Source organism: Monodon monoceros, unplaced genomic scaffold, assembly GCF_005190385.1.
Source record: "Monodon monoceros isolate NGI ecotype Baffin Bay Population unplaced genomic scaffold, NGI_Narwhal_1 Super_Scaffold_6, whole genome shotgun sequence".
In the NCBI taxonomy this organism is placed as follows: Eukaryota; Metazoa; Chordata; class Mammalia; order Artiodactyla; family Monodontidae; genus Monodon; species Monodon monoceros.
In genome coordinates, this window is record NW_021703783.1 from 44,595,277 (window position 1) to 44,619,895 (window position 24,619).

General features: G+C 40.5%; 1 protein-coding gene across 2 annotated transcripts in view; it reads right to left on the reverse strand.

Annotated features, from left to right (window-relative positions):
* Positions 1 to 789: 789 nt before the first annotated feature.
* Positions 790 to 24,619, reverse strand: part of LRIG3 (leucine rich repeats and immunoglobulin like domains 3) — a 47,953-nt gene continuing 24,123 nt past the window's right edge. Inside the window, exons 4-19 of one of the 2 annotated variants that reach the window (XM_029206249.1) lie at positions 21,364 to 21,495; positions 20,677 to 20,820; positions 19,274 to 19,417; positions 18,820 to 18,963; positions 18,266 to 18,409; positions 17,236 to 17,316; positions 16,138 to 16,209; positions 13,890 to 13,961; positions 13,209 to 13,372; positions 10,801 to 11,121; positions 8,720 to 9,001; positions 7,284 to 7,736; positions 6,354 to 6,512; positions 4,350 to 4,493; positions 3,984 to 4,259; positions 2,067 to 2,730 (exon numbers count right to left, since the gene is read on the reverse strand). In XM_029206249.1, coding sequence (XP_029062082.1) covers positions 2,486 to 2,730; positions 3,984 to 4,259; positions 4,350 to 4,493; positions 6,354 to 6,512; positions 7,284 to 7,736; positions 8,720 to 9,001; positions 10,801 to 11,121; positions 13,209 to 13,372; positions 13,890 to 13,961; positions 16,138 to 16,209; positions 17,236 to 17,316; positions 18,266 to 18,409; positions 18,820 to 18,963; positions 19,274 to 19,417; positions 20,677 to 20,820; positions 21,364 to 21,495 — 2,977 coding nt within the window. In that variant the 3' untranslated portion in view covers positions 2,067 to 2,485. Of the gene's footprint in view, positions 870 to 1,544; positions 1,618 to 2,066; positions 2,731 to 3,983; positions 4,260 to 4,349; positions 4,494 to 6,353; positions 6,513 to 7,283; positions 7,737 to 8,719; positions 9,002 to 10,800; positions 11,122 to 13,208; positions 13,373 to 13,889; positions 13,962 to 16,137; positions 16,210 to 17,235; positions 17,317 to 18,265; positions 18,410 to 18,819; positions 18,964 to 19,273; positions 19,418 to 20,676; positions 20,821 to 21,363; positions 21,496 to 24,619 lie in introns of those variants that run through there. The other variant, XM_029206250.1, reaches the window with a different exon arrangement.

The window sequence follows — 24,619 nt, forward strand, 5'->3', positions numbered from 1 at the left end:
ATTTAGTTCTCATTCTCTTTGAAAAATACCAGGGTAGCACATCTATTGTAATATTGGTTGTAAAGTACTCCCTATCACATTAAATCAAGAGGACTAAAACTCCTCAAGTGTGTACAAATACCAAATCATCCCTTCTTTTTTCTATCAAGTTTTTAAAATGGTAACTACCATTGGCTTTATTCTGAGAAATAACTTTTGGTTTCTTTCTTTTTTTGGTTTTCTTTCTTTCTTGGTTATTTTCTAACTGAAAATAAATGGTGATGTTTCACAGAAATTTAATTTTTATAAAACACTGCCTACCACAATTAAGGAATAATTCCCCAATATCTTAAAAAAACAGATAAGATTATACACAATAACTATCCCATCATTTAGTGTCAATAGTGGAATTGAGAGAAAATATACAAAAGTTGTGTGAACATCTATTAAGATACACTGTAAAAGAAGTCTTGTACCACAAAGCACAGAAAGATCAAACTGAAAATTGTAAGCATTCTTTCTCATAAATAAGTCAAGTGATTTGACATTTATCTACATTTTTAATTAAGTCTATGTTATTTTAGGATATCTTAACCTACTAGATTCACTTTGTTAATTCAATATGGAGTCTCAAAATTATATTCTTTTCCTGCAAATTCTTTTCCTGCAAAACTCCCACTGTTTCTCCAGACAGCTAAGATTATATGTCATCCATAAGTTTCAGCACACAAGAAAAGTAAAAGAAAAATCATGTTAATGTAGAGTGAATCTAACTTTTGAATTTCAGGTGTTAATGATTTAAACCTTTGCGCTTAAGTCCGGAAAAATTAAATCCTTTAAAAGAAGTTCATAATCCTTGCGTAGACCCCTTATCGATGCCCGGATCACATCTGGCAATAATGAAGACAAATTAACACGATTTGGAAGATCTAGCAATATGATAAAGCCAAACCATACAAAATCACTTCTCTGCTCTTAGTCACTGGTGGTCCCAGGAAGGATCAACTTCCTGTCTTGGACTCTGGTGTCTAAATTAAAGGAGGAAAATCTTACTGCAATCTGGGTTCCAGGCTTCTGGCTCACAAACAACAAAGCTCTAAACTCACTAAATAGGAAAACTTTACCCCCAACAAACCCTCTGAGAAGAATCTGCTTTTCTAATACATGGTTTTAATTTAGTTCAAAGAACTGACAATCACATAAATTCACACCTTAAACAGGTTAGTAGATTTTAAAGTTTAATGTACTATATTAACTTCTTCAGTGCTAATAAGGGAAAAAAAATTTTCACCGTCTGAATTATTAAACTTAATGTTTGTTTCATTCAATTACTTCAAACTATGTCACTTAATTTTGGAAATGACTATATTCTTTTTTGTATGTGTATATAGGCCAGTCACGTAATGATATTTTCACCTAAGTACTGCTTAAAACAAGTATTTTAAATAACTGTATATGTTTAAGTAACAGATTTGATACTCAGTTTTTAACAAGTAGAGTTGTGGTGACCAAATTAGGAAAATATTTTAATTCTTCAAGAATGTTGCAGAATAGCTTAAGCGTACCTTTTCTGTAAGAACTGCTCATTCAGGAGAAAGCCAAGCACAGCAAAGAATTCCACCAGCATCCCATTATAACCTGGAACAGAGGATGAACACCACATCTGCTCTAGACATTTTAACTATAGAAATGCGAAATAAACCACTCTTGTTATAATCAAAGTGATGGTGGATGTGAAACTATTTGGAAAAGCACAAAGCATTAGACGACATAAAGCATTATTATAATTAAGGAAACGTGGCGTGAGCAGTGATTACAGCAATGGTGGTTGTACTACAGTACACTGGACTACAACACATCTTCTCGTTTGTAGAGTAAGAAATAAATTAATGTACCTCAGATCTCTGTAGCTCCCTGGTTTGAGTCTATATTACAACCACCCTGGGAGGTACGAAGAACAATGATGTGCTCATATTTTACGTGCTGAATGCAATTTTCACCAACGTGAGATGTGATAACATGAAATCATTAAGCCTACAATGTGTTGAAAATAATAAAGATTGTTATCGTATAGATGGGGCTTGGGATCAAAATGACACATTTATTAAATGTAATGTGCAAAATAAAATGAAGCGACCTCCATTCAAAAAACGTACAAGACAGTTATTGTTTAAAATGCTTTAGTACTCATTTTCAATAAAAAGGAATCTGGCATTATAAAAATACATAAAATAGTCATGGATTTATACCATTAATTTACATAAGATATTTTCTGCATAAAGCAAAGTTATAAAATAGTAAAATAGTTTTAAAAGGTATTCTTATATGAAAGTTACTCCCAGTATAAAATTTTTATAACTTTTTGTAATTTTGGTCCATTGGTATAAATAAGACATTTTATCCTTTTAAAATTCATAGCTCCACTTAAAAACATAGGATTCTCTCTCTTTTAAATAAAAGTCCACTTGAGGTAGTATGTTAGAACTCTTCCTTGGTCCCATTCAGTCTATGTGTCCAAGTCATAAGACTGAAAATTTGAAGTCCTGTGGTTTTCTAAGGTCTGTTTATAGGTACATGCGTGATTTTCTTGCTGAAAATCTGTCCTTTCTTTCCCATCTTCCTCTGACTCACAGTCCAAGTTCGGGGAAGAACGAGCTTTCAAGTGAAAGGTTCTTGGCTGACAATCTGATGACTGTCCAGAGCTTGAAAAGGCATCCAGGTGAGGTCTTCTCAGAGGCTTTCCAAACGTTCCTGAAAGAAAGAATCCCCTTGAGCAAATGGGGCCTTTTGGAGCAATCAACAAAATGCATTTCAAATGAAGGAGCATCTTCCCCCATGAATGTGAATACCCCACGGACGTTCTACAAGTCCACATTATGGGACTCAGGTGTATGGTTGTATATCTGTGCTATGGAGAAAGACCTTACAGAATGGAGCTGAGGGCATGTGTGCCCCTCTTATACACACATCCACTGAATACAAGCAGCCCTTCTTTACCACGTCTCATTCAACACTGAGCAATGAAGTTCCCCAACAGAAGTTCTCCCGAGTCCTAGCTGTATTAATTGAGAGCCCCCAATTCTCCACAAAGCGCATTTGGATAGTAACGTACAAGTCAACTGTTCCTGAGTATAGCACATTTCTCTCAAAACAACCCGTATGTCTTGCCCTTTCTTCCTTAGTAGCAAATTATTATTCCATTGACTCAAATTATTGCCTCAGTCATGTAAAAGATATTATTTTCATTTTTTCAAAAAGGAATATGAATAATTACACCATGACAAAACATGAAATTTCTTAAAAGCTGGGTAAAATATTTTAAAATTCTATTTAAAAAAAAAAAAAGTTGTGGTTAATTTTTCCATCTTTCCATGCAGTGAAAAGATGATCTCAGTTCTTCCATCTCATCGTCCCCCTGCACTAGACTAAAAAATCCACAAATGAACCTCAGCGCCTGCCAGTGTCCACCAGCACTACCGAGGGCTTCAGGGCTCTTGACAGCCTCCTTCGCGGGAGGTAGTCCAGCTTGGCTGATGAGCTGCTGTTGCCAGGTAGGACGCCGTCTGCCCTTTGACTGTGAGTTCAGTTATAAGCCACCAGACATCCCAAACCACAGTCATGCTGTGCACACAACTCCACCCCAAAGGCTGCTGTAGCCCAAAACCACTTTTTCCACATGACTGACAAACTGCACTCCTAACTCACTTCCAAAACTCTTGTCTTCTAGATGATGCCACACACAGAGTTGCCCAGAAAGTTCCTAAGGCCTAGCGCTGGATTAAATACATAATCAAGTAAAATCCCCACATCTGCCTTTGCTTTTAGAAACAAAGATACTAACTAATACAATGTCACGACAGCATCATTAAAAAGAAAAACAAACAAAAAAACAACACCAGAAACTATTTTTCACCAGTCTGGCATTCAAAGCTCTCATAGCTCTCCTGCATGCAACTTGGAATGTGGGTCCTGAGTCAAGGTGTCTAATAATTTAATAAACTTACCCATGAAAGATTTACTCAAAGTAACCGATGCTGGCTCTGGACTTGGACTAAAATCTGCCGAAGACTTGTTCAGACATAAGTTGTTCATTCCAGGTCCTTCGTGTTGAGAGTAAGAAGAGCTGAGTAACTTCCTCACATGGGAAGGCCATCCTGTATCACTGACACTCTGCTCGCAGGATTCTTCTGAAGGATGAGGACACGGGTAGCCCTCCTTCTTCTTTATGTAACTGGGCTCAAAGTGTTCCATTAAAGCTGTTCTTGGGTCAGGACCACAACCTTTTAAATTTGGGGACAATATCCGGAGACAGAGTTAATGCTTCTGGAGGTCTCTCCAGGAAACGGAACTCAGATAAGAAAACCACATACCTGTATGATAGGCTTCAAAAGGATCTGAGCCATACACACTCCCCTTCAAATACACAGGGCCTGAGGGTCCCAAAAAGGGACAAAAGAACGGGTCTGTGGCAGCTTCCACGTCGGCTTCACTGCTGTTGTCAATGTGGCATGTCCCTTTAAAAACCACATCTTAGTCACTGAATCAATTTTGTTCAAGTACCATTCAACAGTCTCTCTCCACTTCTGACAGTTTCCATATTTATAGATGAAAGGTTTAGATAGACTATTATACAAAGGAAACACTGTAGAAATTTATGGTAGAGTTTTTTCAAAATTTATTGATGCCTACGGATTAGTAACTGCGTAAATGTGTGATATCTTACTAAAGGAGAACTTGATTAACCATTGAACTGGAGCTAACCTCGTTGCTGGCCCCACCTAGTTTCCAAGAGACACTGATCTGTGTATGGACCCTGCAGCTGAAGCAGCCGTGGTCTGAACCACACGATGCCGCCAGCACTGCCTGCTTCCTCCAGAAAGTCACTGATGACCAGGATAAGGCACTGGCATTTAACCAATGACCTCTTAATGGCCAGCTCAAAGATGAGCCCGGCCAAACAAACAAACAAAAACGTATCCATGAGTATCTGAGCTAAATGACCCAGAAATGATATGCTGGTTAGTAGCGGACACAGCAGCTGAAGGACAAGAGACATCATGAGGGTGAGAGATGCCACGATGGACCATGTACCTGGGCAGCAAGAACTGGGCAGTCAGAGGGTGGGTGGCGGTCTCAGCGAGAAGCAAGTGTGCAGAATGTGACTCAGTAATGCCAGTGGCCTCTAGGGCTGCTCTGAGGGGGGACCAATCTCCAGCCCCAGCATCCAGGCGACATGGCCCTACTATGCTCCAGTTCTGTTCCTTTAGACTTTTGTAAGCATCTTTTCAGTAAACCCTGCTCCAGCTGAATGAGCTTGGGCCTCTGCTCTTTGCAGCCAAACGAGTCTAACAGGGACTACAGCTTTTTTTTTTTTTTTTTTTTTGCGGTACGCGGGCCTCTCACTGTAGTGGCCTCTCCCGTTGCGGAGCACAGGCTCCGGACGCGCAGGCTCAGCGGCCATGGCTCACGGGCCCAGCCGCTCCACGGCATGTGGGATCTTCCTGGACCGGGGCACGAACCCGTGTCCCCTGCATCGGCAGGCGGACTCTCAACCACTGCGCCAACCAGGGAAGCCCGGGACTACAGTTTTTTTGCTCAAATCTTCTATCTCTATACCCTCTATCACTGCCTTGCCAAGCACTTTGCAATTATTTGTGGAATTTTTTGTCTCACCACTAACTAAACTGTGAAACTGGAAACAAATATTCTTCCCTCCCAACTACGCAGTCCATCACAGAGCAGATATTCACTCAACGCTTGTGGGAAAAGATGGTAAGATGTTTGAGAACAATGTCACTAACTGCTAGTTACTGAGCCCTTAATACGTGTCATTTTCTGTTATCATTGTATTTAATGTTCACAACAACTTAATAGGGAAGGATTATAGCTGCCCAAGGTTATGCAGGGAATGTCAGAAGTGGGTCTTGAACCAAGCTGATGCCCTTGTATTACGCTGACTCCTTATTATTCTTTAAACAATACAGTTCTTAAAGTGAGAGTCAGTATCAGATGTCTCTAACAGAATGATTTTAAATCCTTTGACTTTTTAAGACCACACATGAAACCAGTTAATGTCATGTAAGTAAGAAGAACACCCAGGGCCAAAGAACATTTACAACGTAAAGGAAGTATTACATCGCCTGGTGGAATTAAATTTTATTTAACCTACTTGTCTTCTGTTATTGCTAGAAACAAAGATTTGTCTAGTATTTAAGAGAAGGGCATAACTATTTAATTTCAGCTTTGCTAGTGATTTTGGGCCAGGGCCCTCCATATATGGGGGTATCAATTTCTTGTGAAAATTAATATTATATTTGAATTTCCATTGGGTTATTTCAAAACAACTACAGCCCACGTTCATTTTAAGCACGTACCATTACTGCCGTGTTGTGGTAAGAAAAATCCGCCTCCTGAAGAAGTGACGAACTGGTGGTGGCTTCCACTTTCTGAGGAGACGTACCCATCCTGTCTGTCAGCTAATGTTCCCTGAGATGACAAATAACTCGGGGTGTCAGCCGGCAAGTTGGTCTCATCTGGAATCAAACAACAGCATTCCATTAACCGAGAATGATCGTAAATGCCACACGGGCTTCCCTGATGAACGGTACGTTCTGTTTGGTTTTCGGTTCAAATCAAATCAGTCGACTCTTGCAAAACCTTGATGTAAAAGGCAAACCAGGGCTCTGCTGCTCTGGGGCGCCTGAGCTGACTTTCTACTTTGTGGCCTGTGGGATATTCCTCCCAAATGTCAAAAACAACAAATGCTGACAAAGGTAAAGGTAATTTTCATGGGAGCGTATCTAAGGTTTTGAATTAAACTTGATTTCTGCCATATTCCCAACTTAATATTATTCACTGATGTAGGAGTTTTGCACATACAAGTCAAAGCCCCTCTCCCACCAATAACTAGAATCTTCCCTAGATGCCTGTACACACACACGCACGCATGACAAAACGAAAAACGACGGCAGGGTGTGAGCCTCATGACTGAAGGGCTCTTCCTGGTCCTCCATCACCAGCTTGTGACAGGGTCAGACTGGTTTACGCTGTGATTTGGATCGTCTCTCATAGCCAACAGGATATTCTGATGAGGTTTTGACAGAAAGCACTCATCTTTAACCATCAGCTTTATTCTGGGCCAGGGTGTTATTTTTAGCTAACCGTAGTTCTGTAGCTTTGAAACAAATGAGTCACCCTTGTGACACGGCCTGAGACTGTGAGACACACACTCAGAAGGAAATCACGGCGGGACCATAAGCACACACACGACTCCTGCACCCTGTGCCAGGCTTCTGCTGACACACCTGTGTTGGTGATGCTGCAATCTTCGTTCCTCCGCCGTGTGTGGTATATGATGACCACCCACACGAGCGACGTGCCCACCACACAGCAAACCACCGCGATGATCACGATGCCCACGGTGGCCCATCCATCATCGTCCAGTGATGAGGCGGTCATCTGAGGGGAGTCGCAGGTGGGGGTGGGGATCACGCTGAGGCGCACGTGGCCCCTCTCGGTGCCCAGGGTATTAGACATTTCACATGTGTACTTCCCGGCGTCCCTGACATCAGAGTCCACAATGATTAGCAGCTGGTTGCCTGCTGCAAAAAAGTGCCTTTCAGTGACCACCAAAGGGCTGTCATCCTTGGTCCAGTTCAATCTGGGAGGAGGGCTCCCTCCCGCGATGCACTGCAGGACGGCTGTTTCCCCCTTGGTTACAGTTCGATCTAACAGGGGCCGCAAAAATGATGGCGTCTCTGAAATGACAAGTTACGTTTTTAATCTCCGACATGAAATTAGGGTTCGCACAGCGTAAGACCTCGCGCTTAAATTTATTCAAGCGGGAGCTGAAAACTGTATTCTCCCACAACCTCAGGCCCATGCTTCTTTAAGACCCTACACATGTATACAGCATCTGGGATTTCATTTTATCATTTGGCTGTCATTTGCTTACAACATCAGTTAAGGATAATATTTACTATTTCCTTTCTCTCAGTCTGTCTTTCTTGGCAAGGCTGGGGAATGGTGGAAGTGGGGCAAAGCAAAACATTTTAGACATTTTTTAGAATTAGAAAATGTATAAAAATAATTTCAAGCACAACTGTGTGTTGATGGATGAAAAAAATCAGAATGTTTACATTTTTAAAGGGAAACTTCCTAGTGCTAGATGTCCCAGCCTATATTAAAATTCTGAAAATAATTTACTTTTATTATTTGGTGTTCATAGGTTACTCTGATTTACTCTTTCAAAGATACACAAATGATTGACATGCTCACATTTTTAAAAAGCATCTGTTTAAGTAAATGATAAAAGATGAACTCAGATTTCCACAGTGGTTATGGGAGGCCGAGAAAAAAGTTAGGGCCCTTTCAATCTATTTATACACTTATTTTCTTATATTCTTTATATTGTTAAGACTTCTGGTAGAGATTGCATGACGGAAAGAGCAGAGAAAGGTGACTCCTGCAAAAGGGAAAGCATCAAAGCATTTACTTTTCCCCCTCCTCACACGGGAGGGAGCAGATTCATTTCACTGGCCACAGGCCTGAAGATGTAATACACTCGCGACTTCAAAGCTTCTGAGAAGCCCTTGTCCCCTCCAGGAAAGGGCAGTGTCCTATGGATCATCTCTCACCCTCTCAACTTCGGACACAACTTCTCACAGCTTCTTAGGGCCTTTGGGTGAGCTGGTATATTTAAGACTAACGTATATCACAAAATCTGAAAATATCCACTTACCGAGGACAGTCAGAGTTGCATTTGCAGAAATGCTTCCTGCACTGTTTTGAGCGGTGCAGCTATACACCCCGATGTCCTCTATCTTCACGTCCACGATAAAGAACACGTCATCCTCGGGCATTACATGCATGCGTCTCTCCCTCGCGGCCGGGAAGTCTGTGCCCCCGTCCTTCTGCCAGGCTATCTGTGGGGCCGGGTGTCCCAGGGCAGCGCACTCCAAGCGTGCCATGGCCCCGGCGCGGATGGTGAGGTCCATGGGGGTCTTGGTGAACGAAGGAAGCACTGAAATCAGAGACACAACATGGGCAATTAGCATTCTGGAGTTTGAGAGGTTCATTTTCATTCCCTTTTTTTTTTTTTTTTTTTTTGATACTTATGAATGTCCCTGACATAGTAAGGCAGGGGTTATTTCCAACTGCAAGATGAGATGGAGTGATTAAGGTACTCCCTCAAGGTTACACAGGTACAGAAATGATGGAGTCAGGATGAAACAGGTCACCTGAGCTTCAGACTGATGGTCTTTCTGCTATTTTCCAGTCGCTTTTTAGTTTCCTCAATAATTACCCGTGAGACTTTAGGCAAATGAGTTTATCTCTTTGTTACCCTGACCACACCATCTTTTTTTTTTTTTTTTAAGTCCCTCCTGGCTCTAACATTCTATGACTTTAGACATGTGTTTTGTCCCACAATTTTTTGTTCGATCTGTCAGGCCTCAGCAACCATTTATTGAATGAATGCATTAATGAATCATATTTTCTACCATGAAAGATACAAACAATTAAATGCTAAACTGTACAACTGTCTACCTGCCACACAAAGCACAGGATGAGACACTTTTATGAACAGCAGCTAACGCTTACTGCATTTACTGAGCACTTACTCTATTCCAGGCATTCTGCTAAGTTCTTTACACAAATTATTTTATTTAACAATTATCATACCTCTGTAAGGTAGGTACTATTACTCCTAACTGAAAGATGTGGAAAAGGAGGCACAGAGAGGTTAGGTAACTTGCTGAGAGTTCCACAGCTCTAAGCAGGAGTGGCAGGGTTCAAACCCAGATCTCTGAGCTAAGGGTGGTGTGCTCTCTATTGGTGGGAATGTAAATTGGTGCAGGCACTATGGAAAACAGTATGGAGGTTTCCTGAAAAACTAAAAATAGAGCTACCATATGACCCGGCAATTCCACTCCTGGGCATATATCTGGAAAAGATGAAAACTCTAATTCAAAAAGATATATGCACCCCCATGTTCATAGCAGCACTATTTACAATAGCCAGGACATGGAAGCAACCTAAGTGCCCATCAACAGATAACTGGGTTAAGAAGATGTGGTACATATATACAATGGAATATTTACTCTGCCATAGAAAAGAATGAAATATTACCATTTGCAGCAACATGGGTGGACCTAGAGAATTTCATACTAAGTGAAGTCAGAGAAAGACAAATATTATCACTTATATCTGGAATCTAAAAAATAAACTAATATATATATAAAAAACAAACAGACTCAGACACAGAAAACAAACTTACGGTTACCAAAGGGGAAAGGGAGAGGGGGAGAGATAAACTAGGAGTACGGGATTAACAGATACAAACTACTTTACATAAAATAGATAAGCAACAAGAATTCACTGTATAACACAGGGAACTATATTCAATATCTTATAATAACCTATAATGGAAAATTATCTGAAAAAAATACATATAACTGAATCATTTTGCTGTACAGCTGAAACTAACACAGTATTGTAAGTCAACTATACTTCATTTTTTAAAAAAAAGGTGATATCCTTTAACTCTATACTTCATGGCCTCCCACATCAGACCAGTACATTGTGAACTCTCACAGAGCAAAAAGTGTCTGGTTCATCTTGGTTACCCACCATGCTAAGGATGGGGTCTTCAACACAAAAACTGCTTGCTTAACCAAGACTATTAATCTTGTGGAGTGAGAAGGGTTAGGTGGAGAACTGTAAGAGCAGAGGATAGGGTTAGCAGTAAGAAAAAGAGAGGAAATGAGAAATATGTTGCTAAAACATATCTTTAAACGCAGAAGGAAAAGTCAGATCACATACTATTTACTGTGAGCTTGGCTTTGACAGAGTAGGATGAACCAAAGTGATTGGAGATGACACACTGATATCTCCCTTCACTGGTAAATTCCACACTGCGGAGCCGAAGAACGGTGGTGTACTCCATCACCTCCCCACCTTGGGCCCGGAGGTGTGCATAATTTTCCATTTCAGCATCATGCAGCAGTTCATTGTCTTTTTTCCAAGCAAAAGTCATTGGGGAATCACTGCTGCTGGCAGCTGAGCAGATAAAACTCAAATCGGAACCTTTTATTGCCGACTGTGTTTCTGGCTGAACTGTGATCTGGGGTTTAGGAAAATCATCTGTTCAAAATGGAGAGGAGGAAACAAAACAGTTTTAAGCTTGAGTCCAAATGCTACTCAGATCTGAACACCAAGAAACTCAAAACAAACAGTGGCTTAGGTTTTTACCCTCTGTGTATGTTTCACAGATGGACCAGCAGTCCCAGTGTTGAAAATAACAGACTGGGAGAGAGTTTATAAAGTAATTCATTCATTTCAGCTAGAGATTGAGCCCTATTTATCCATCATTAACTGGGAGGAGACTGATATATTGGAATACAGTTTATTGCAGACCTCTTGGCTTTTTTTTTTTTTTAACATAAATACAAGAAGAAATCGGTTAAGACACTTCCAGGCTCATGGATCATCTTGAAATGCTATTAGGAACTGCATTTTTTCCCCATGTTCTTCATAAATAAGCAGAAAAATTAAGAAATCAAACATCAATAATGACAATCAATACCACTAAAGGCAGCAAATTAACACCCCACTTACCAAAAATAGAACTCATTAAAAAGACCAGTCATTTTTAGGTAGAGCAGGAAAAAACAATCCTGTAGTGAAAGGAAAAGCATTTCTCAAGCTCTCTGTGAGCCCCCGGCTCCAGCCTGGAGTTTAGAGTGGACAGTCCATCAGGTCGCTGTGCCACACTGTCAGAGCTACATTATAATTACAGCTAAGCAACTCTTTCATTCCAAACAGTTATTTTTAGTTCTCTGTTACTTTTTGGAAAAGTTACCTTTTTGAACTTCAGTTTCTCAGAGATGGTCTAAACCCAGAAGGAAGCATCTTAAAGCAACCAAAATGTATTACTTGGGTGCTCTGAAAAAAATTACGTGTGTGTGTGTGTGTGTGTGTGTGTGTGTTTATGAATGGGGTATGGGGGACCCTCTGACAACTGCAATGCAGGTAATTTCCAATGCCACGCCTGCATGCTGTAATCGAGATAGTTTCTTCTGTGTGATTATTCTAAAATTCTCATCTGGTAAAAAATCTATGGGTACTATGTAGATATGGGAAAGTGTGTGTGTGTGTGTGTGTGTGTGTGTGTGTGTGTGTGTGTGTCTCAAAGTAATAGAGAGTTCATATCTCGAAGACTACAGAACTGAGAAATCAAGACCATGGAAAAGGAATAGCTCAGGCCCTTACAGCTGAATGCCAAATGCTTACTTAGATCCAAAAGCTACATCAGATGTTTTATTTCCAGAAACTGTTGGCACCACTTAATGCTGCAACCTAAAAAAAAATATGGTTTTCTTGTACTTAGCTAAACAATCCTAGGCAAAGCAGTTTTAAATAAAATTTTAAAGGCCAATGTAGAATTAGGGTCTGCAGTATCTTAACACACATACTAAAATTCAAACAAATTTTGATTTCATGTTCTGTACGCACATTTAGTTTTACAAAGGTCTCCATGGCAGCAAATAGTAGTGCAGCAGACGGAAGACGGCACCAGAGAGATGAAAACTTGGGGTTTTGATCCAGATCTGCTATCTGAAGTTGGGTAAGCAAATTTCTAACGCTGAGATGCTTAGATGCTAAGACAATGGACCTTACATTTATTTACAATAAACTCAAACATTCTGTTACTTGTAATGTTTTACCCACTAATAGTAAAATTTTTAGCAGACTATAAATCACTAGCTAATAATTTTCTCTTTCTACTCACCATAAACAGCCATCTGCACAGGATTTAAGTCAGTCTCTTCACTGAGCTCACAAGAGCCTCTCAACAACCCCCGGAACTGGGGAGAGCAGAGAGCAGCGCTCCCATTTCATAGATGTGAAGACTGAGATTCAGGGAATCACAGTTAAGTAGCAGGGCTGTGACTATCCTTCAGTTCTCCCAAGGTCCAACATCATTCTCTTTCTGCCAAACCACTCTGATGCCAATTTTATAAATTATAGAAAAAATTATAGAAAAAAATTTTCTTTCCATCAGTAAAACTGTGATCCTCAGCAAGCTACAGATCCATTCTCATCTACCTCAGCAGAAATAAGAGCTTTATTAAGGGAACATAAATTTATTGAAGTCCATTATTTGGACAAATGGGAGAAAAAAAAAAAGAAGAATGAATAAAAAAGTCAAAGGCCATAGTTTCACTCACCACACACAAAGCCATCTGGGCTAACAGCAAAAATACTTCTTCCCTTCAGCAACTGAGGATGGGCACAACTGGCATTTACGAAGCTCTGAAAGTTGTTTTCCGCCACCCACTGTGGGAGCCATTTTAGTTGGCAATCGCACAAAAGGCTTGATGTATTTAAGTGCCTGAGGAGAGTAATTACATTCAATTTGTTTTGTACGAAATGCAGATTTCTACAAGTATAAACTAAACTCATGTAAATATTAACAAAGCAATGAATGGGGAAACCAAATACACACATCCCATGGACTAAATATTCTATAGTCCATCTTAAAATGCAAGACATGGAACTCACACTGTTTTTTTTTTTGTTGGTGGTGTTCTCACGGACCAGCAGAGACAGAAGTACTGATACACCAAAAATACCTTACTACTGAAAACTGGTTACTATGATGAGGCACCGTACTGTATTGGGTCCCACAAATTTCAACTGCCAATTTGTAACAGAAAGAAAAAGGAACTCCTCTTTTCAACAAAGGGAACAAAAAACCAACTCCTCTTGCTTTCTGGTAACAAATGTTAAGGGATGTGATGAATGTGCCAGACACTTTCTATAGATACATAATCCAGGATAATCCACCCCACGTCAGTTTCCCCCTCCATGCTTTATGTGAAACTCTTGGAAGGAAAAGAAAAGCTTACAGTTGCTGAAGTTTCTTCATTTGTGAGAATGCATTGCCTTGTAATGACATGATTGCGTTGTCACTCAGGTCTCTGAAAAAGCAACCAAATCAAATACATTCGAGGGAATTATGGTCACTATGTGCCTTCAGGCAAAGGGTGGGCCCACGCTGCCCACGCCATTCGCCACAAAAATACTCTCTGTGCTGAGATGCACAAATGGGGGTGACTAGAACTCATCAGGGAGTCTGGACTCAAGAACAAGGATATCTGCATCAGAGGCAGGTTCTGTTACGGTGAGAGAGATTTCATATCACCACATACAGGATTTTTGACTCTTAAGGGACTAAGCTGTTCTGCCATGTTATTTTATTACACTTCTTATTATTCAAATTAGTAACCATTAGTAACTTTTAAATGCACAAATAAAATTCCTCATAATTATGCTTTTAAAAAACCATCACGTATAGAATACCTTCTATGATACGCAACCATGTTAAGTGATTTACGTTTACATATTATTACATTTAATCCTCACATCAACCCAAAAGCAGATGGTATAACTACCTTGGCTTGGCGTGAAAGGGGCAGATAAGATTTGAACTCAATTATTTTCAATTTCCAAACCTATGCTCTCAGTCACTAGCCTATTCTGTCACACACAACTCACTCATGGGGAGACAGGTAGGTGTTCAGACAAGAGGTTCTCACTAAAACAAACCAACCAACAAACACTTCAGGCAGGACATTTATAAAATGAGAGAATATTCTGGGCTGGCTTTATTTTTAACTGGTGCTTATGAGCGCTCTGGATTAAAGTCCTCTCCACAGTGATTACTACTCTGTTTTCCTTTAAAAGGGTGGAGAAAAGGGATTTTGAATGAGACAAGTGGCAACAGAAGACAGAATCGAGGTCCCAAACGTGGGCAGAGAAAGAGGCTGAGAGAGTCATGAAGGTTTAGGAAACTGAAGCAGAGGCTAACGCTCCACGGATCCACTAACTCCACTTTCCCAGAAATGAAATGGGTCAGATGACAAACCCTTTTGGCTAGTTTCCCTTTGAAAATAATTTGTTTCAGTAAGCCCAGCAATACTGGCCCGCCTTTCCAGATGACGCTTTGCAGAGTTATCCCCTACAACCTGCCCTGCTACACTGTCGGCGTGGCTGGCGATCCAGAGCTCCCTGCAACCAATGAGTCATTGCGAAGACGGCAAGATGGTGGTGCACAGATTAACAGCTAAACACACAGCACCAGTGACGGTACCAAGCAAATGTGTATCTTACATGATAACTTCTTTTGTCCAGGTTAACAGATAATACAACTTTTGGCTATAAGCATTCCTTAATGGTCAGGGTGGACACACTTTGTGCTGTTTCAGACTCCCACTGAACACATATACGTGCACCCACGGTTATCAGAAGCTGGTTGGCTCTGTGCTCCTGCAGGCTTTGACTCCTATCAAGGCTGTGCTCCGAGTGCCTGAAAATATTCGAGTGCCTAAGTGTCATTTTAGAAATGTGTGCCAGGAGTTACTGGGGGCAGAAGATGTGAAGGCAAGAGCTGCTATGAGAGCAGGGGCTGCCCTGGTTTGAGCCCTGCTTCTGTCAGCTGCTAACTTACAGGTTAGTTGCAAAAGAGAGTGAGAAAAAGAATAAAGGAGGAAAAGCAGGTTGTATGCTTTATAATTAAACAACAGTAACAATAAACAAAATTCTCAAAGTAGTGTTAAAACTCTCCTGTCACTCTCCAGGACTGGAGGGATTGTCTTTTTTGAGTGTTAAGATGTGCGTTGCCTTCTTAACTGTCCGATGGAATCAATGAACCCTCAGAGCCACTGCATCTTAACTTAAAAATTAAGATAATAGTAGCTATTAAATAGTTTTCTCGTGAGGATTAAATGAGAAAATATAAATAAGTACCTAGCATAATGCCTGATGTGCAGTAGGTGTGTGATAAATGGTAGTTTTTTAAAAAAATTAAATATACCACTGCTTGAGAGAAATAACTAAGAGAAAACCCCAAAGTGATGTATAGCAATGCCCTTAAAGGCAAAAGAAATATGCACCTGTACACTTATACTTTCATACAGATATACAGACAGATAAGTAGGTAGGTAGGTAGACAAAGGACAAAGGATAGATGTGTATATTTTATTGTACTGAGAGGATACCAACAAAATTATGTACTAGTTTGTGTTACCTTTCATGACATGTAAGTAGATAACCATTTCAGACTGCCTTTAGGGTAACTAAATTCCTGTTACTCACAGATGTTCTAATGCATCCAAACCAGTGAAGGCTTTTTTGGTAATGGATCGAATCCGGTTTCCCTGGAGTATCCTTAAAAAAAAAAAAAAATTATAATGGAACAGTTAGTAAAAGCCATTGTGGAGTGCAACTCTCCTGAAAAGAACTGCTTTTTAAATCATTTGTGAATATTCTATTTTCTTCAATTAAACAAGATATCCTTAAAAAAATGTATCCGTGCCATCTATTTCAGTAATATGGTTCAGCATGGTTGCAAAGCATTCGACAGAGAACCCAGCAAAAATAGGTATTCGAGAAGTTACTCTGATGGTTAAATCAAAGCAGTGATTTTTCAAAGAGGTAGAAACTTTATTCCAAGTAAAATGTCTCAGAACACTAATAAATAGAGCAGGTAATACTGGAGACTTTCTCCTTACCCACCCACCCCATGGATATCTTCATCACCCACAGAAGTTTAGGACTAAATGGAAGCCAATTTGAAGACTGCTTGCTTAAAACACAGAACTTAGCCATCTTCAAGGCCATTTTGTGGCTAAATAGAAACATGTTTTTATCCTGAATTGCTTGGAACCCACTGCAGTGTTATCATTGGTCACTGGATCGCTTCATTTAAACATTCCTGTGAGGGAAGGGCAACACTGCACGTTTCAAAATGCTGAACTTAGTGCACTAACCTTTACACAGTAGTAATCCCAAGGGTCTAAGCGCTCAAAACAACTTAAAATTCTTATCTGGATACTAAAGTCAGCTGCACTAACCCAAGTGTTGAGTAAAACCACTATACCCAAGGAAGAAAATCTAATCAATACACATCTCGTGTAACAGTAGTCATTTGCGGAGATGACAAAGGGTAGCAACCAGATTGAGCACCTGTTTTAAAACTTTTTAAAGATGTCAACTTGTGTGTGGAACTGAGCTCAATTAAGACAAAGTGTTTAGGGAGTTCCCTGGCGGTCCAGTGGTCAGGACTCGGCGTGGCCCCGGGGTTCAGTCCCTGGTTGGGGAACTAAGATCCCGAAAGCTGCGCGGTGTAGCCAAAAAAACCCCAAAATGTTTAGGTCAGAAAGCAACGCCAATTATGAAGCAAATCATACTCACAGCCGCCTCAGTTTGTCAAGCCCAGAGAAGGCACCATTCATGTCCTCAATGGTCCAAGAAATTTCATTATTCTTCAGATCCCTGGTTCAAAAAAGGGAGAGTTATGGAAAGTGGTACCAGGTACTTAATAAAAGATACAGGCATTCTTGTTAGACATATGCTTAGAAAGCAAAGATCCCCACCCAGGTGGCATGTGATTTGGAATAATTCCTCATAACTGTCCATATCATCTCTCTCTGCCCCTTTCAAAACAATAGAAAACTGTTTCTCTCCCTAACATAGATCTTACCTCCTGCCCTCCTCCCTCAGCAGCATTTTATACTTTTGTCCGAGATGAGGAGAGTTGATTCCGGCCCTATTAACTCCTCTATCAAGATGACTAAATTCTGCAAGACTTGAATAGTCTGAAAAATACATTAAACTTTAAAACCTCTGCTCCAACCACACAAGGAGCAGCTCGCCAAAGCACACGGCATGTCTTTCAGTCATGTAATGCTTCAAACAGTGAACACAGCAAAACTTTCTGACAGTGCAAAAATCAAAAGCCCGTTGCACAACGTTAAAATTCACATTTGAAAGATTTTTCAAAGGCCATTTAATCCAACTCTCTCTTCTTCCTCTTGGGACAGAGATCAAGTCTGGATATAACTGGTCTGATAAACAGGCGCCTTCCTTTGCTGCACTTTGTATGTCTTGTTTGCTCTGGGTAATTTTTAATCTGCATTTTTACGAAGAAAAATTAGTGGATTTGAAATTGTCTTCCTCTTGAGCAGTTACCAACTTCCTGGAGATCCTGAGAAGGCTGACTGTAATCACCAAACCAATCTGATCACTGTCCTTTTTAATCCCTTTAAGAAGCACACATGGATGAAATGGACCGATCTTAATCAAACTGATCTGGGAAAGATTAAGACACTACTTCTGAGGCTGTACACATTTCCTTCATAACAAAGGAAATCTGCTTGGAGAAAAGTGGGCACATTTAGGAACCAATTAGGTTCATGGACCAACAGCAAAATGTGTAACTTACAAAGTCTTTAAACTGGAAAGCCCCCGGAAGGCACAATCAGCAATGTAGCTGACTTTGTTATTCCCAATGTGCAGTGTGTTTAGCAAGCTTAGGCCCAGGAAGCTTGAATCATCCAACCTTGATAAGTGATTGAAAGTTAAGTCCCTGTAAAGGAAAAAGGAACAAAAAAACAAACGATAGCTTTTATTTTCCAGTTCAATGCAATGATTTGTTTAAAAAAAAAGAACAGAAACAGGTAATATATATTGCCACAGTTACCCTTATTTTAAAACTCTGCCTTCTTAATAATACTCAGGTAAACATTATTTCTAATCCCAGTAATTAAAAAAAATTCTCTTTATTTGAGAATCACCACCATGGCTTTAGCCCATGTGCCACAGAATTGAAATGGTAGAGCTGGCTTCAACTTATCACAAAACTATGACTAGGTTGCCCGTGCAAAAAGCTGTCACCTTGGAAACTTTGTTATGAAAATTTCACAGATCAGTGGTAAGAAGCTCATGCTCTGGCATGATTCCTGCTCTCAAACCTGAGGAGAATAAAAGGCAACTCACAGCTCACTGAGTTTCTGGCAGAACTCCCAGGCATCAGGGCTGATCCTGTTGATGGCATTTTGGCTTAGATGAAGTTCCTGCAGCATCAGTAGGCCGTAAAGCCAGCCTTTGGTAATCTCTGTTAGGTTGTTATGGTCCAGCTGCCTACATTTACAATAAGAGTCAAAAGCAGGATCCCAAGTTCATTATCTAGACTCTTCAAAGGGGACATATTACAACCTATTACATATTCCTATTGTTATGAGATGTGTAGCTTTTGTTACACAAAGACATCAGCAGAAAATACTATGCTTATTAAATTCTCAGTCACATTACCTGAAACAAAACTTAATATTAAATTATAAGCTTGTAAATGATGAGATTTTAACATAGGATTTCAAATAAAAGTTGCTGAATGCTCACTGAGCATTCCATGATCATACCACCTGAGTAGGAATTGATCACCCGCACTTACAAGATTTCCATGTTGCTCAGCCCCCAGAAAGCTCCATCCATGAGTTTTGTCACTCCATTTCTTTGCATTTTCAGAGACTTCAGAGCACCAAGCCCTTGGAACGTGAGCCCATCGACGTTTTTGATCTTGTTTCGGTTCAGTTCACTACATTGGATGTTACAGTTAGACAGTTAGCTTATATGACAAACTCTGGAAGCAGTAATAAAATGTGACATTACTGCAATATAGTTAAACCAGCCTGTGTTAAATTACATAGAATGCTTTAAATTTCTAAGCATTTTTATTGAGAAGAATTTTGATTTACTAGCAGTGAGTAAATTTCCTTCTGAAACATGTGATGTATTTTGGGGATCATCAAATTCTGACATCAGATTGCACTTCAATTTCTAAGCTGTTGTCCATTCAGTATGGAAGTAAACACATTAATATTGGTCTTTAAAGTATCCAGAATGAGAGTACTGAATATTACATTAAAACACGAGGTCTACTCAGAAGCAGGGCCGTCGAGTTTATCCTGTTCAACTGCTTACAAAGGCTGATTCCTCTCTGTCACAATTTGTACTGTGTTTAATGCTTCCTCTTTAAGGCAGTCATTCTCAACCTTGGTTGCACCCTGGAATCACCTGGGGAGTTTTAAAAAATTACTGAAGCCTGGATCTTACCCCAGAGGTTCTAATGTAATTGGTCTAGGGTGTGGCCTGGGCACTGGGATTTTTAAAAGCTCCCCAAGTATCTGTAATGTGCAGCCAAGGCTGAAAACCACTATACTGTAGGAGCCTGTTCACAGATTATTCCACCGTTATTAATGAGACAGCGCTTTACAGCTCCTTAAGCTATGAGGGGCCCTGCAGTCATTGGTACGGTTCTCACGATCCACAGCTGTGGAGAGTCACCATGATGTCTTCAGTGCCATCATGATGGCTTTGTATGGAGCTTGTTCAATGATTACACTGCTCACTCTTTCAGGAACAATCCAACTTGCCTTGTCAGGCAGAAGCCTGTACTGGGTGACTTTTTTTTTTTTTTTTTTTCGGTACGTGGGCCTCTCACTGTTGTGGCCTCTCCCGTTGCGGAGCACAGGCTCCGGACGCGCAGGTCCAGTGGCCATGGCTCACGGGCCCAGCCGCTCCGCGGCACGTGGGATCTCCCCGGACTGAGGCACGAACCCGCGTCCCCTGCATCGGCAGGCGGACTGGACTCTCAACCACTGCGCCACCAGGGAAGCCCCCGGGTGACTTTTAAGGCTCTTTCTGATTCAGTGGTTCTACAACTCCAGCTCTCAGAGGAAAGGTGGCTACATCCTTGCTTCTAAACTCCTTCTGCCACATTGTGGATTTTAGGGGGTAGGTGCCAAGGGTTTAGAGGAGGTGAGGAAACAGAATCTAAGAGGACATTTTACTTACAGGTGTTGCAGTTGAGGCAGTCTAAACATCTTGGGTGGGAGAGCTGAGATTCGGTTCTTGTTCAGCTTCAGCACCAGGAGTGTGTTGGCCAGACTGTCAAAATACCCAGGTTCCATGGATGTCACTCGGTTGCTGTTGATATACCTGTTGAAAGTCTGAAGATGAGCTTCTCTTTCTGGTCCTTTGGGAAGTTAAAGTGCATGTATTCTCTGTATATGAAAGACTCTCCAGAGAACCTACCCATCACTTGTAACAATGGACACTTAAAATAATTAACTCTTTACGCCCTTGCAGGCCAATATCGACTATGATTCACACATCTCTCTGGGGGAAAAAGTGACTAAAATATTTGAAGATAACAAACATTACCCAATTTTTGTGAAATTCATTTATTAATGAAATACACCGGGGGTTTAATTTTGATTATTTTTTTACAGAATCACTTGGTTTTTCTATAACAGTCTAAGGATGTCTCAATTTTTGTAATCCAATAGTGTAAGAATAAAATGAAGACTGTGGTTATTCAGGCTTACAGAAAATTACCAGTCAGTAAGAAAGTGACATTTTTGATCCATCAGCAGTAAGAAATGGTCAGCATTCTGGTTCCTATCTTAAAGTTGTTTCCTTTTTTAATATAGCACAATATTTTCATCACGGGTGAAAACTGTTAAAAACAACTTGACTTACAGATATTTGAGTTGTAGGGGTGGAAGTGCAGTTTTAAGCTCTGAAATATTATTGCCACTCAGGTCCAAAGTTTCGAGGGATTGAAACCGTCTCAGATGTTCAGCTAATATTTCCACAATCTTGTTTCCAGCTCTGGATTTAAAGAATAGCACAGATAACAGGGTTAATGGTACAACAATCTGAAAGGTGAAAAATAGGTTCTATTTCTAACTCGTTCTTCAGAAATTTGGAAAACTGTTCTACACAGCACGTTAAAAAGTTAAACAGCAACTCTTTAGTCACTTTAATGTTGCATGAGATAGTAAATCATAATTTTAGAATTATGAAAAGCTTTCCGATATAAATCTGGGTGCGTTTAACAGCTGTGGTTATCTAAATGCGATGCACTTAAACTGATTTTTCTTTCTCTTATTTTGTTAACAGTCTTTCTTCCTTATCATTTCATGAAATGGGATATGAAATGACTAGCACCAAGTTGGCATATTCCAGGCACTGGTGTGTTAGTTCCCTATTCTTTCTTCTTGAGTCCTAATTCATTTCTAATTCTTCCCTTGGAAAGCACACACACTACAGGTGCCAATGAACTTAAGATACTCATCAGATTGGGCTTTTTAAAAGCCATCCTAGAGAAATCTCTTTTTCTTTGGAAACAGCAAGTTCCAATGCATTGCCATTGTCTTCAAAACCAGTGGCTATGCTCCAAGGCTTTGAATATTATAAAAATAAGAGCACACCAGTCTAAATAATCTCTGGGAGCAATTAGATTTTTTAAAAGTTTGACATTAACTATCTTAAACACCAGACCATGATGTCCAACATTGTAGTCACATGTGGCTCTTTACATTTAAATTAAAATTAAATGTTAAAGTTCAGTTCCTTAGTCATAGTAGCCACATGTCAGATCCTGAACAGGTGCCTGGTATCTGTCAAATGGGCCAGTACACATACAGAACATCCGCACTATTGTGGAAAGCTCTGCTGGTAAGCACTGGACCACAAATGAGAAAAGATAAACAAAATAAAACAAAAAGAGGCCAAGTCAAAGCTTTTAGAAGGTCATCAATACAACAGTTTCCAAGGGGGAGATTCAGCATTAAACAACAATCTTGCTAGAAGACAGGAACCAAACTGATGTGCAAGCCATCTTAACTGTCATATTAGACCAGATAGCTTGGACTTTTTAGACATTAGGCAGGGGAAAAATGACGTGTCAAGGGAGAAGGGCTGGGATGATGGCAGAGTCCACCTACAAAGAAGGGTCTTCGCGTTACAGCTCAAGGAACAATGAAACGATCGAGGGCTCTAAGTAGAACTCTGTATGTCACATAAGTCACGCGCTGCCATTTTTAGGTAAACCCTCACTTAAGGGGAAAACTTAGAAAGAGATTTCATATGTGTATCTTTCTTACCAATAACTGCATTTGTATAGTGTTTTGAGTTCATTAAGTTCTTTTGCATTATTGTAACTCTCAGGCCTCTCACCATCACAGAAGGTTCCTGAGTTAGGAGCACCTCTTACGTGTTTTCACAAGATCCTCTGCTGTGTGTGACACAGCACTTTTTACGCTGTTGGTCTTTTCTGCCATACTGTGAGCTCCTTTAAAGCAGGGCTGTATATCTATCCCCATCTTGGAATGTATATGGAATCTAATAACGCTGAGGGCATTGGATGCCAAGCCCTATGCTACGCATTGTTCATACATTATGCCATTTAATCATAATAACATTTCTCTGCTGTTTAAATTAGGAAACTAGAGCTTTTAACCTAACAAGTCCAAGTACTCCCCCCAGGCCACCTCACAGAGTAAGTCCCTATTGGTCCCAAAGCAATCCCTGAAGGCTGTTTCATAGAACAGTTTCAAACATTCAAACAACTTAATTTTGGCAATTAAGTTCTTACTTTCTGGAGGTGAAGATGCACCTCCAGAAAGTCTCGCAACTTCCCACTCTTGCAAAAATGCTGAGCTACTGGTTCCAAACTGCTGTGGGAATCCACACCAGCTCACTGAGCCCTCATCATGCCAACACTAAGGATGCCCTGGAAACGGGTCTCCCCCCAGTCTGTGCTTGCACCTCAGGAGGAAAAGAGGGTCACCAAGAGTTTGCACGTGTTTGGCAGCCAACAGAGTAGAAGACCAGCTTCCTGAATGTGTGCAAATGCCAGGTGCTGCTTTCCCCAGTAAGTGGAGAAACCAGGTTGTACATTTTAAATCTATTTAAATAACAATGAACTAACAAAACTTCTCAAAATATTGTGAAAAATCTTCCCTGTGCTACTTCTAAGGACTGTCGGGGAATCGTCTTTTTTGACCCAAGTCATCCAAAAATCTAATCCCATTTTTAAAGTAATCCTATACAAGGTAACAGGCAGGGGTGATGTATACCCTAACAGCTGAACTCTGTGATAATAGTAAGGTTAAAAAAAGGGGTGGGGGGAGGCGCGGTTAGCAGTCCCATGTACAAGTCACAACTATCAAGCCCCTCAGATTCCCATGAAGTCTTACAGATTCTGTTTAGAGTCAAGTCAGCCATGACCTCTGATTCTGACCATTTCCCACATCTGGATTCCTCAGTGTGTAAACCCCTTGATCTAGCTGTGAGGTACAGCGTAATGCAAGTGAGACAATTAGTCAATTTCTACATCCTGGAGATGGATTCAGTCCAAGAGACAAGCCACAGGGCCTCAAAGTCAGGGTGTGTGGGTTAAAGGAAACCACACTTTAGGGGACAAAAATGTTCTCTTAAAAACACAATCCAAATGTTTGCATTACCAGGAAGCCCCCCCCCCACCCCGCGCAAACAACAGAGTAACCCTGAAACACCCCCCTCTCATCTCCTTCCCTCTCCCTCCAGTCCGCAGCCACTGCCGCCCATCAAATTCTGCATCTGGTTTTGGTCCCCAGGTTGTCTGGGGCTAGCTAGTACAGCTACGCTTACATTTAACAACAAGAAGGGACAGCCATAGGTTTTCGCAATAAATGGAGCAAACTGGTTTCTGGTGGGAGGGAAAGGGAGACCCACAGGTGTCTATCATGTTGCTCAAATAAGGCTACAAGTTAGATAACAGGCCATACAATCTTTGGTTTGTGTATTCGTTTGTTTATAAGGTAATTATGAACAAGGTATTAAAACTGCCAATTACTTGAGTGACGAATAAAATTTTCCTTGCAGTTCAAGTATGCTCCAGCCGAAGCCAGCCACTTCCTGAGCTGCACACCTCCTAAATTGCAGTGTGAAAGTGCTCAGTTATAAACAG